A 13,911-nucleotide genomic window follows, 5' to 3' on the forward strand; every position below is an offset into this window, starting at 1 on the left:
CTTGATGGTTTGGGTTATAAGGAGAGGCTGAATAGACTGGGACTTTATTCTCTAGAGCGTAGGAGGCTGAGGGGTGACCTTATAGAGGTCTATAAAATAATGAGGGGCATAAACAAGGTAGATAGTCAATATCTTTTCCCAAAGGGAGGGGAGTCTAAAACTAGAGGGCATAGGTTTAAGGTGAGAGGAGAGAGATACAAAAGTGTCCAGAGGGGCAATTTTTTCACAGAGAGTGGTGAGTGTCTGGAACAAGTTGCCAGAGGTAATAGTAGAGGCGGGTACAATTTTATCTTTTAAAAAGCATTTAGGTAGTTACATGGGTATGATGGCTATAGAGGGATATGGACCAAATGCGGGCAATTGGGATTAGCTTAGCGGTTTTTAAAAAAAAAGGGTGGCATGGACAAGTTGGGCCGAAGGGCCTGTTTCCATGCTGTAAACCTCTATGACTCTAATGTTCCTAATAGTGTTCACTGCAGTACAATTGATTTCATACGAACTAAAAGCAGGAGTAGGCAATTTAGCCCCTCGAGCCTGCTCTGCCATTTTTAATATGATCATGGCTGATCTCATCTCGGCCTCAACCCTACTTTCCTGCCCGTTAACCATAGCCCTTCAAATCCTTACTAATTAAAAATCTGTCCACCTCTTAAGTTTACTCCATATCCAGACATCCATCACACTTTGGGATAGTGAATTCCATAGACTCACCACCCTTTTGAGAGAAATAATTTCTCCTCTGCTCTGTTTTAAATCTGCCACCCCTTATCTTAAAACTATGACCTCTTGTTCTAGGTTGCCCCACAAGAGGAAACATCCTCTCCACGTCTACTTTGTCAATCCCCCTTATAATTTTGTACACCCCAATTAGATCTCATTTCATTCTTCTAAACTCCAAGGAGTATATGCCTAAGCTGCTCAGTCTCTCTTGATAAGACAACCCCCTCATCAATCAAGTGAACCTCCTCTGAATTGCCTCCAATACAACTACATCCTTCCTCCAGACCAAAACTGCGCTCAATATTTTAAGCGTGGGGGTTTCACTAATGCTTTGTACAGTAGGAGCAACATTTCACTACTTATTTTTTCTTCTGCAGATTGGCCAAAAGAGGACCTCTTGGGCCTGCTCGACAGCATGAGGAGCATTGTCCCTTCTAATGATGTGATGAAGTTCAAAACGACAGAGTCGCACATGGACTGGAACAAGGTGACCTTCGCCCATTATACAGCAGAGATGTGCAAACAAAAGTGGACAGAGATCTCGCATGAAGTAAGAGCTAACTTCTGAGTGTTTGGCAGCCTAACAAAACTTTAAACTGCTAAACGGATGTTATAAAAGTGTCCTCTTTTGTAATTATCCCCAATATTCCAATAGATTGTACTTCAACTTTAGACCAGACTATTGGTTGGATAACGTTTTATTCATTTGTTTAAATGCCACGTGCAGCTGTCTAAATCGGCAGGATGTGCGAGTTTATCGACAAAATAAATCCTTATTGGGGTGACAGTTCAATTTACTGCTTAATGAGTTGGAGCTGTTATCCAACGATAAATGGTTCACTTGTGTGCTCTTGGTGCTTATCAACAAATTCTGCAATGCTAGGTCTTTATATTCTGTCCAGATTTGGGGCCCCTGAGTTTGGGAAACAGCACAATGTGTTTCCAGCATACTTCAACAGCAGGAACTTTACTTCTTTTGATATCTAACATTTAGACAAAAATCACTGTGCAGTTTGATTTCAGTTGCTGAGGTAATAATAGTACCGATGATTTGATGTCAGTCATAGATAACTGGAGGTCTTTTGCTTCAGCATAAAGCAAATGACAGTTTCAGGTTATACGGTAATTGAATAAAAAAAATTATACTTGCACACAACCCATGCATGGGGCATTGTATTTATTTTTTAGTTAGGAGATGAGGACAGCAGATGAAACCAGGTCTCGAGAGCTTTTACTTTTGAGGATATACTTGGATAGTTGTGTGATTTACTTTTGAAACGTGTGTTTGGAGAGGTATGATTCGATGTTTAAATATTTTTCAAACTGATAGGAATTCTATAAAATCCATAGGCAGAATTGGGTTCGATGCGACATGTATTGGCAGAGTAGTTGCCGTTGTAAATATACATTCCAGGTGTGAAGAAAAGTTGCTGTAGTTCTGAAATAGGGGAATGTTGCAGAGGATATTGTGGATTGTTTAGTTTGTCCCTCGGTGAGCAACTACACTTTCCTTTGCAAAATAATTACCTCGTGTTTTTCATGAGAAGGAATTGTTTGTTGTAATATATGGGACACTGAGATTACAGTGTCTGTTAGACTGGGTGACCTTGATGTGTTTTCTCTATATTGCTTCCCCTTTTTGATTTCATTGCATTAACTGAGTCCCTTTGGCCTCCTCCCAAAAATAACTGCGATGCAGTTCCAGAATGAGACCTTGCACCTCAATGGCTGAGAGGAAACCACGTGACAGTATGACTATTGAGCTGTTAACTCTTAAGTGGGCAGGTTGCCAGCGTTGTCTCCCATTTGCTTGTCTGTTTGAGTATGGCCCTTGAACAGCATTCGAAGAAACAGCCTTTTGAGATTTTTTTCCCCCCCATTCAATTCTTTAATTTATATTTAGGTGAGAAAGTTCCGCACTTTATCGGAACTCATCGTGGATGCACAGGAACATGTCCGGAATCCCTATAAAGGCAAAAAACTCAAGGTAAGCATTCGATCTGAAGAAACAAACCTGAATTCTTGCTGTCATTATGATCTTTCTTTTCTTGCTTCACGAACGGTAAGGTGGGGTGCCAATAAAATTTGCTTTTCAAACAGCCATTTTAAATTCTGTTTATAACCAAAATAGTTTGGACGGAGGAGGTGAGTAAAATGTATTTATTGAGAAATTAGAAGTGTTGCAGCCATGAAATACAGAAAATTCATTGACTTTTCCTTTGCACTGAGCAATTTATTGGTGTGCGACTCCTGCCATGTAATATATCTGGATATTGTGATTGAATATATTTCAACAGCTAGCACTAAGCTGAACTTGGACAGCCCTTTTGTTGTCTATTTTAAATTGCCATGGGGCTACTCGGGCACTTTTTTAAAGAACTAGCTTTTCTACCATTTGTAGGGGGAGAGGTGAAATAGCTTTAGTGATGAGTAAACTAAAGCAATTTTGATGCACCTAAGTTCTAAGTGCATCACTGTTTCCTGCGCTCTGGCCTTGAGGTCCACAAAGGTAAGATGTTCATAACGTTCCTTTTTTAAAAAAAAACACATGCGAGGAAATGGAAGCAGTCAGATGATGAAGTTTAGATAACTAAACATCTGAAAAGAATTAGGAAGCCACTGTTACTTTAGGGTAGTTGACTGATGGTTTGTAATGATGCAAAAGAGTTACCATCGTGAAGTTCTTGTATTGTTTTGGGGATGTAGAATCAGGCTGGAATGGCCCTTTATGTACCCTTTTCAAGCACGTTTGCATTCTCTCTCTGGATCTAAAAGATGATGGGTTATTGTGAGAATGCTGAAGATATTCCACTTGCTTTGGTTTCTCAGAAATTGCATTGATATCCATTTTTGCGAAACCTTTATACTCATAACTCTACTTGCCTGTTCCCGAAGTTCTAATTGCATCATGGTTCATGGATAGAATTTCTAAGGGTCTTTGGTTTCCCTGATGGTACCCATTATCTCAGTTGCTGTAAAGTACAACCTTGCCCATGTAATTACATTGCATGGGAAGCTACTTCCTCCTTAGCTTTGGTTTTGGATACAGGTTTGCCATCCCAGGGTACTGCCTCAAGATCTCTGCCTCTAATTGCAGAGGCTATTGAGTTAGAGCTTCACATATTCTGTAACAAGAGTATTTATCTATCGTGCTGCTTGTTGCACTCACACTCTTGTAGTTCGACAGTTAACCTGGAAGAAGCTAACAAACTAATTCAGCTGCAAACGTGCTGTGCAGTTTGCTTCAGGTTGTGTGAACAGAAATTTAAAAGTTGAGCACGCGGTCTTATTTTGTTAGCGCATAGAGGATTCTTAAAAGATTTGCTTTAGGTTTGACTGTAGTCGATGAGCTGAATAGTTAGGGGGATGTACTTTTTTTGCTATTTATGCTAATAAAACATAACTACTGTCAGACAAAAAAGCATTTTCTTATCACCACCGGTCACTTGCACGAGTGTTGTTTCACAACTTTGGCAATTAAGAATGAAACAGATCCATCGTTCACTGGTAGTTTATTTAATATCCAGGCTACTGCATGCAGGGAGTATGAACACACCAGTGAGGGTAGTAAGAAATAGATTAAAAATATCTAGAGCATGCTCTGGTTGACCAGAACCCCCATTCAGTTAGGCTCCAATAAGCTTTGTTTGAAGTCTGCTAAAAGTGTGTGATTCAAGAAATGTGCTCAGTGAATAAAGCCACAAGAATCCATTGGTTTTGAACAAACAAAAGTAAACTTTGCTATACGAGGTCAGAAAGATGAAACAATTTACGATGTCTGTGCTGAATATTAGAGTACGAGGTACATGTGAATTAACAAACTGTGTTTGAACACACTATACAATAAATTGAAGATGTGACCAAGCCAGAGTCCATGGATTTCTCAACAACACTGATATCTGTAACGACCATGGATCAATAAATCCGAACTGGAATTTCTTTCATGGCACTGATGACGACCCCACTTGCAGTGTCTCCAGCGATTGCACTCAAGTACCAACTCACAAGCACAACTGCAGCTCTTTGGCCAAGCCAAGCGGAACACTATTGCTCCAAAGGGTATCTTTGCCCAAGCATGGCACAGCATGGAGTCACAAACCTTTTGGCTGCCTTCTTCAATCTAACAAAGCCGGGCCCACTTCAATTACCAGGGCTTCTGCTGAGCTTATTTCCCATAACAGTGGCTAACTGCAACCATTTACCTACATTCTAACTTAACTGGGACCTCTCTCTATTCCTTCTTTCCTTTGGGACCTCTCCCTTTTCCATGGCTGCGAGTCCTGTCCTCATCGGTGCTCTGCTCCTGGTCCCGTGACCTCGATTTTTGCACTGTTTTCCATCTCTGCACAATCACAGTGAACCTGTCCCTGGCCCAAAGAACTTAAAAGGGCAGAACTGTGCATGTGCAGCCTGCTCCTAGTCTGTTCAATGGAGGTTTGTCAGAACCCAGAGTTCCTGAGCTTTATTCTCTAGCGTGGTAAGTCTGAGTCTCATAGCCAGTAATAAAGGGAAGGAAAAATTTTAAATTATCATGTCCCTTTTTATATCATCAGCTACCTCCATGACTCCATGGAAAAATGCAAATAACTATATATAAATTTAATTGCCCATGCAATGACTAAACCATTTCCTTTTCATAGAATTTGTTTAATTTCTCTAGGCGATCATAATGTATTGTAGCAATTTCTGTCAGTTCTACCTTTACTTCCTAAAAGGATAAGAATAACAGGCACGTGGGAACACCACAACATGCAAATTCTACAAGTCACACGTCATCCTGACTTGGAAATATGTTATCATTCCTTATCGTTGCTGTGTCAAGATCCTGGAATCCCCTAACAAGCGGCACTGTGGGTGTATCTCTGCCACACAGATTTAAGTGGTTCAAGGTGGTGACAGATTATGGTGATAGAGCATTTAGAGATGGGCAATAAATGCCCACATCCTGTGAATTTTTAAAAAATGCACGGTGGCTGGCACATGTTCAGGTCTATGAACTGGATTTTCTCTTGCTAGTCTTTCCTGTAAATGCTGTTTACATCCCCTGGTCATCCCAGTGTGCATCCTTTATGATCCAACGTCTAGGTAAATGACTGGAATCATGTACAGAACCCTTCCCCTATACGTGTCAATGTGCCGCCATATGGTTTATGCTGTCTATAAAAGCAGACTAATTACTATACCATGCCAAGTCCATAGACACCTGAAACAACAAATGGTTTTACTTTAATCCGGCGGGTGCATTATACAAAGAACAAAGAACAGTACAGCACAGGAAAACAGGCCCTTCGGCCCTCTAAGCCTGTGCCGCTCCTTGGTCCAACTAGACCAATCGTTTGTATCCCTCCATTCCCAGGCTGCTCATGTGACTATCCAGGTAAGTCTTAAACGATGTCAGTGTGTCTGCTTCCATCACCCTACTTGGCAGCGCATTCCAGGCCCCCACCACCCTCTGTGTAAAAAACATCCCTCTAATATCTGAGTTATACTTCGCCCCTCTCACCGTGACCCCTCGTGATCATCACTTCTGATCTGGGGGAAAAAGCTTCCCACGGTTCACCCTATCTATCCCCTTCATAATCTTGTACACCTTGATTAGATCTCCCCTCATTTTCCATCTTTCCAGGGAGAACAACCCCAGTTTACCCAATCTCTCCGCATAGCTAAGACCCTCCATACCAGGCAACATCCTGGTAAACCTTCTCTGCACTCTCTCTAACGCCTCCACATCCTTCTGGTAGTGCGGCGACCAGGCCTGGACGCAGTACTCCAAATGTGGCCTAACCAGCGTTCTATACAGCTGCATCATCAGACTCCAGCTTTTATACTCTATACCCCGTCCTATAAAAGCAAGCATCCCATATGCCGCTTTCACCACCACCTCCACCTGTGTTGCCACCTTCAAGGATTTGTGGACTTGCACACCTAGGTCCCTCTGTGTTTCTATACTCTTGATGGCTCTGCCATTTATTGTATAACTCCTCCCTACATTATTTCTTCCAAAATGTATCACTTCGCATTTATCTGGATTAAATTCTATCTGCCACCTCTCCGCCCAATTTTCCAGCCTATCTATATCCTGCTGTATTGCCCGACAATGCTCATCGCTATCCGCAAGTCCAGCCATCTTCGTGTCATCCGCAAACTTGCTGATAACATCAGTTACACCTTCCAAATCATCACAAATAGCAGAGGTCCCAGTACAGAGCCCTGCGGAACACCACTGGTCACAGACCTCCAGCCGGAATAAGATCCTTCGACCACTACCCTCTGCCTCCTATGGCCAAGCCAGTTCTCCATCCATCTAGCCACTTCTCCTTGTATCCCATGAGCCTTAACCTTCTTAACCAACCTGCCATGTGGGACTTTGTCAAATGCCTTACTGAAATCCATATAGACGACATCCACGGCCCTTCCTTCATCAACCGTTTTTGTCACTTCCTCAAAAAACTCCTCCAAATTTGTAAGGCACGACCTCCCTCTTATAAAACCATGCTGTCCGTCACTAATGAGATTGTTCCGTTCTAAATGCACGTACATCCTATCTCTAAGAATCCTCTCCAACAACTTCCCTACCACGGATGTCAAGCTTGCCGGCCTATAATTACCTGGGTTATCCCTGCTACCCTTCTTAAACAACGGGACCGCATTTGCTATCCTCCAATCCTCAGGGACCTTACCTGTGTCCAAAGAAGCAACAAAGATTTCCATCAGAGGCCCAGCAATTTAATCTCTCATCTCCCTGAGCAGTCTAGGATAGATGCCATCAGGCCCTGGGGCTTTGTCAGTTTTAATGTTCCCTAAAAAACCTAACACTTCCTCCCTTGTAATGGAGATTTTCTCTAACGGGTCAACACCTCCCTCCGAGACACTCTCGGTTAACACGTCCCTCTCTTTCGTGAATACCGATGCAAAGTATTCATTTAGGATCTCCCCTGTTCCCTTGGGTTCTAAGCATAATTCCCCTCCTTTGTCCCTGAGAGGTCCGATTTTCTCCCTGACAACTCTTTTGTTCCTAAAGTATGAATAGAATGCCTTGGGATTCTCCTTAATCTTGCCTGCCAAGAACATCTCGTGACCTCTTTTTGCTCTTCTAACTCCCCGTTTGAGTTCTTTCCTACTCTCTGTATTCCTCCAGAGCTCCATCTGTTTTCAGTTGCCTGGACTTAACATACGCCTCCCTTTTCATTTTAATCAGATCCTCAATTTCCCTGGTTATCCATGGCTCTCAAATCCTACCTTTCCAATCCTTCCTTTTCACAGGCACATGCCTATCCACATGCCGATCCTTATCCATTATTATATAATGTATACGTTTCTCTAATCCTTAAAAATAACAAAGAACCCATTTGCTCTTTTCCAAAGTGTATAGAGACCCCATTTCATGTCCTGTAGTACTGGTAACTGAAATCTAGCTCAGCCACCTGAAGACTGTCTTTATTTTGTTTTAAATGTTGCTTTTGAAAGGTAGCTGTAAGATTCATTATCCTAATTCAATTTGGCAGTAGGCTGGCTCTCAGTACCCGAGACTGCCTGTCAAAATGGATTCCAGCCAAGTTATGACGTTATTCATTTTTTAAAACACTCAATCAAAACCTCAGCCCCATAGAAGGCAACCCTTCACATTCATATGAAGCATCTCCATTGAATGTAAACACCAGTGTATTGAATATAGACCATCTCGGAGATGCTGGTCATTGGATGTGACAAAGGCAATTGACAACTTGGTCTTTTCATTGTTCTCAATCATATCAGTTCATACTTGCAAAGAAAGCTGCACCAGCTCATCTGAAGCTGAACTAATGGCCCAGATTTTGGAGTGAGCTCCGATCAAACTACGCTCTCAATAATAACCTGCACCTTTTAACTTGGTTAAAAGTCTCAAGGCACTTCGCAGGCATCTTATCAAACAAAATGAAATATTAGTGTTGGTGAGCAAAAAGCTTTGTCAAAGAGGTAGGTATTAAGAAGCAAATGAAAGGAGGAAAGATTGGTGTAGACACTCGGAGGGAATTCCAGGGCTTGGATCCACAAGTTGCTGAAAGCATGTTGCAATTGCACAGCAATTAAAATCAGGGATGTGCAAGAGGCCAGATTTGAAGGAGATATTTTTAAGGTGGTCGGAGGTTAGCGATGGGGAGGGGGGGTGAGAAATTTGAAGGCCAATTTTAAAATTGGAACATGGACCTACATCAGCTTCTGGTTAAGCAGCGAGCCAGCAGTGATGGGAGTGAATGAGAGACAGGATTTAGGCTGTAATTTTGGATGAGCTCAAGTTTACTTTTGTAATGAGACTTGTGGTTATAGCTGCTAAAATGACGCAGTGCTCGCTCTGGGGTTTTGGGACTTGAATAAGACAAGTAATGACATGTCTCATGAACCAATTAGACTGAAGAATCCTTAGTGGGGTATGCCAATCTGACCCTGACTTGGCTGGAATTCATTTTGACAGGCAGTTTAGGGTACTGGGAGCCAGTGTCAGTTAGAATATATGTCATTGTAAATTGATGTACAGAAAGAGAAAAGGAAAGATGCGATCATGGGAGAGATGAGATGGGAAAGTGTTTTTTAAAAAAAATTACATCTCTTAAATTTCCAACAATTTAGAATCTGGAGGAATGGAATACCACACTTGTTAATTTTCAGTGCCAGAAAGGTTGTTTGCAGGTAATTAAAATGTAACTATTTAAAGCTCATTCGTGCTTGAATGGACAAGACCTAACCTTTTTCTAGGGGGTTTATTTTAGTGAGTGCGCATTTCAGCTTGATGCAGTTGGATATATGTGAATATGGAGTCCCTTGACAAGATACTGGTATAACAAAGCTTTTGGAGGAGCTGGGCAACTTAGGCAGCAACATCTTGATCTCTGTGTTAAAACACGTGAACGCCAGAAGCTGCTGTTCAATTTTGCTCTTAACGCAAGGGAAAGGAGACATTTAGTGTTAAAACTCTCTATGCACCATTTCTAGCAATACAGAGTGCAAGTTTATAAAAGTAGAGGAATTTTTTTGTTGCAATAAAATCAAACTTGCAAATATGCCTGCAAATCTTGCATATATGGATAATAAATGAGTCTTCGACAGTGTTACAAGAGTACCGTTGATTTTCTTTTGTAGTTGGAAGCATTCCTCATGATAAAACATGTTCTTTAATCCTTGGCAACATGTATATTCCTCTACTTCTTCTGACTTAGGAGTTGAGCTCCCACGATTCTACCACTAAACTTGCTGGTAGTGGACACACAACTGCGTGCTACTGCTGAAGTTAGCTTAAACTGCCATTGTACATCCTATAGTAGGATTGTTACAGTGGCAGAAGGAATGAATGTTCAGCCTAATGGTGCTGGTCATATAGGCTGCTGTGTGCTGGGTAGTACCGGGTCACACCTTTCTTCGGGGTAACTAAGTTGGTATTCCACCACACTCCTGATCCTAACACACCCAACCTCATAGCGAAAGGCTTTCAGAGGTCAGCTGGCGCGGTACTGGTCATGGAATATTAAACCTCTGCCCACTTTGTAGCCACATTAGCACAGCTGGACTACAATTGGCTCTGGATGTAGTGAAAGATTGGGAAAGGATGAACAAGTGAATAAGTAATTTGTACCTCAAATGGTGATCTTTTGAATGAATTCAGTTACACAAGTGAATTGAATGAGAACATCGGGAGATTGGAATAGTGTAAGTTAAATGGGCTATAGATTGGTTTCACTGGTCGGCGCAACATCGAGGGCCAAAGGGCCTGTACTGCGCTGTTATGTTCTATGTTCTATATCTTCATTCGCGGGAACAAAGAATTAATTTTGGGTGCGGCCCGGGTTCTGTTCATGAGGAATGTTTCCAACTACAAAAGAAAATCAACGGTACTCTTGTAACACTGCCGAAGACTCATTTATTATCCATATATGCAAGATTTGCAGGCATATTTGCAAGTTTGATTTTATTGCAACAAAAAAATTCCTCTACTTTTATAAACTTGCACTCTGTATTGCTAGAAATGGTGCACAGAGAGTTTAACACTAAATGTTCTGTTTCTAGTGGTTTTAACTCTTTTGGTTGCCACGCTACAGATTCGTAATGATACTATCTACGGTCTGGAAATGTCCCCCCACACCTTTTTACTGAGATCACCAAAGCTGGATGTTCAGTAGCTAGTGTACTAACTGGGACTAGATATAAATCGCAACATTTTCACGTCAAAAAGCATTGGGATTCCGATCAATCTGCTTCAAGTAATTGAGAGAATCTTTTCGCAGTGTAACCACAAATTGCAACAGAGAAACTGATTTTGATCTAAGCTATCCAAGTGTAGAAGTGCTTCAAAAGCTAAATGGTAATGAGAATGAGATTCGCATGTGTTCTGTGTAAAATACCAGCTGTGGCTACTCTGTTATATACAGGTGCCAGGTTTCTAAATTCTTTGTATATTCTCTCCCTCATCTCTGCTTGTCTGATTTTGCTAAGCAAAATTTAAATAAACACCGTCATAAATTGAAGGAGGAAGATATATATAGCAACTGCTGAATCAGTGGTGAATTCCAATATCTCGTTCGAAGAAACATTGCCTAGCCGTGACAGGTTTAAAGTTTTATTAGTGTCACAAGTAGGTTTACATTAACACCGCAATTTAAGTTACTGTGAAAATCCCTCCGTCTCAACACCCCAGCGCCTGTTCAGCTACACTGAGGGAGAATTTAGCATGGCCAATGAACCTAACCAGCACGTCTTTCGGACTGGGAAGAGACCGGAGCACCCATAGGAAACCCACGCAGCTACAAGGAGAATGTGCAAATTCTGCGCAGACAGCGGCCCAAACCGGGAATCGAACCGGGTCCCTGATGCTGTGAGACAGCAGTGCCACCCTGCCGCCCGGTTGGAAAAATTTCATGTGCTTTTAATAGATCAAAGTTATATAATTGCAACGTGGCTCCTGATCTAGTTGAAACGCACCAGTACTTTTTACTTAAAATTAAAATGCAGTAATTGCAGCATACAAATCAGGTCAAAAATACGCTCCCTTTTTTAAACACGTGGTTCACTGTATCTGGAGATGTGGTGAGTTCAGTTCCTGCCCAAGTTGGAGAGTGGAAGCTTCCCTTTATCCGCTTGTTATAAAGCCCAGTATGCAATGAATTGGACACACATAGTAACTCAGCTGAGTCTTATTAAAAGGTAAACAGAATATGGTCAGACAGCATCTGTGGAGGGAGTAACAAGAGTTGATGTTTCAAGTCAATGACCTTTTCATCAGAACTGGGAAAAAGTTAGAGATGTAATAGGGGTTTTGAGCAAGTGGTGGGTAGGACGGGGACAAAAGGAAGGTCTGTTACAGGGTGGAAGACAGGAAAGATTGAATGAAAGAAGAATTGGTCTTCTAGGAGCATAAGGAATGGAAATGGGGTAGGTAAAGAAACAAAAAATGTGCTGAGAGCAGGTATGTTGCTGACTGAATTCCAAAAACAGAAATATGCAAAGAAAATGGGGAGGCAAGAGTTTACAGTCTGCAAGTGTTGAACTCAGCAAATATAGTAGACGAGATGGTGAGAAGTACACATAATGCCCCAACACCATTTCTTTTGGTCCTGTCAGACTAACTCTTCTGTCATTCACTGTTGGTGAGACCTTAAATCGAGTACGGTGTACAGTTTTGGTCTCCTTATTTAAGAAAGGATATAAATGCATTAGGAGCGATTTGGGGAAGATTTGCTGAAATGATACAAAGTGTTTATGTTGTAAGGGAGGGTTGGTCAGGGTGGGCCTATATTCATTGGAATTTTGAAGCACATCAAATCCTGAGGGAACATGAAAGGGTGGATGTGGGAAAGACAAAAACTCTCTTTTAAAAATAAGGGATCTCCCATTCGAGATGGAGGTGAGATTTCCTTTTTGGGAGTGTCAAGAATCTTTGGAATGCTCTTCCCCAGAGAGCTCTGGAGGCAGGGTCAATTAATATTTTTTTAAGGCAGTGGTAGGTAGCTTTTTGCCTTGAGGGAGTCAAAGGTTATTGGAGGTCGGTGAAATATGGAGTTGAGGTCACAATCAGATCATCTTGTTGAATAGTGGGGCAGGCTTGAGGGGCTGAATGGCCTGCACTAAATTCTGATGTTCATCTATTTCCCTCCCTCCTTCCACCCTATCACAGAAGTTTTGTCCTTGTCGTTCCCACCAATGCTCAAAACTTAGCACACCTCTAACCTTTCCTTGGTTCTGATGAAAAGTCAACTCTGTTTCTTTCTCTGCTAATACTGCCCAATTTTGAGTCTTTGCATCATTTCCTGTTTTACTTTCAGATTTCCAGCATCAGCTGTATTCTTCTTTTCATTTACATCTTGGTGAATGTGTGTTCCCAACTAAAAACATTTCCCATTTGTTTTTAAATAGGTGTCATTAACCTGGCTGATGCTATCTGTGAGGGTGTCCCATCCTGGTACACCAGTTTGGTGGTGGTTGTATAGTTTTGTTGGCAGGAATGGTGTGAGGAACCACATGCGATACCCTGTGGAAAGAGTAATCCAGTCCAGTCGTAGTATAACACTTATTGAAGACTGTGTATTAAAATAAAGCAAATGCACGTATACACAAACAGGACTATAATGATCTAAGACAGTTACATAACAACTAAACACACCCACACATTTTAAGTAAAAATTACCCCTTTGATTCAAAAGTACATTTCCAAGCTCTGAAACCTTTGAGGAGTTCCCTCTTCCCAAACAACATCCAATTCAATAAATCTATAAATAAAAGCCAGCTTGTAGTTATCACACTATATGATTGAGTAGTTATTCCGGGGAACGTTTCTTCTTGGTTTTGCGAAGACATGGTTTTTAACTGCCTCCACGAAGATTTCTGCACTCTTGCTTCTGGACTGTTAACTAGAACTGGCTTACAGGCTGCTAGATGGAATCTACCTCCCTGCTTCCATGAAAAAGTTGCCAATTATATTATCTCTCTTTGATGGTTCTCTATGTATTTGCTGTCTGTACCCTCAGCTTCCATAGTTATGTATGCCTCCCCTGGATGGTGCAATTGTCTATGCCAAATGTTTCTATTAGCAGGACGATGTATTCTTCTGGTCTGTCTACAACTGCTAATCTCGTTATTGGGGCGCTCATTCCTGTGAAATACCTTTTGAAATGATGCTGGCTTTTAACCTGCTGACACATTCATGACAGGCAATCTCAATTGAGA

The 13,911-nt window shown here is 41.6% G+C and overlaps 1 protein-coding gene across 13 annotated transcripts in view; it reads left to right on the forward strand.

The window, feature by feature from the left end:
- The window catches only part of LOC144500628 (nucleolar transcription factor 1-like), a 73,143-nt gene that overhangs the window by 14,109 nt on the left and 45,123 nt on the right, over window positions 1-13,911 (forward strand). For all 13 annotated transcript variants that reach the window (XM_078223869.1, XM_078223871.1, XM_078223879.1 and 10 more), the window contains 2 exons: window positions 1,098-1,270; window positions 2,624-2,707. In XM_078223869.1, coding sequence (XP_078079995.1) covers window positions 1,098-1,270; window positions 2,624-2,707 — 257 coding nt within the window. The remainder of the gene's footprint in view (window positions 1-1,097; window positions 1,271-2,623; window positions 2,708-13,911) is intronic.

The sequence above is a fragment of the Mustelus asterias genome, chromosome 11 (genome assembly GCF_964213995.1).
Source record: "Mustelus asterias chromosome 11, sMusAst1.hap1.1, whole genome shotgun sequence".
Lineage (NCBI taxonomy): Eukaryota > Metazoa > Chordata > Chondrichthyes > Carcharhiniformes > Triakidae > Mustelus > Mustelus asterias.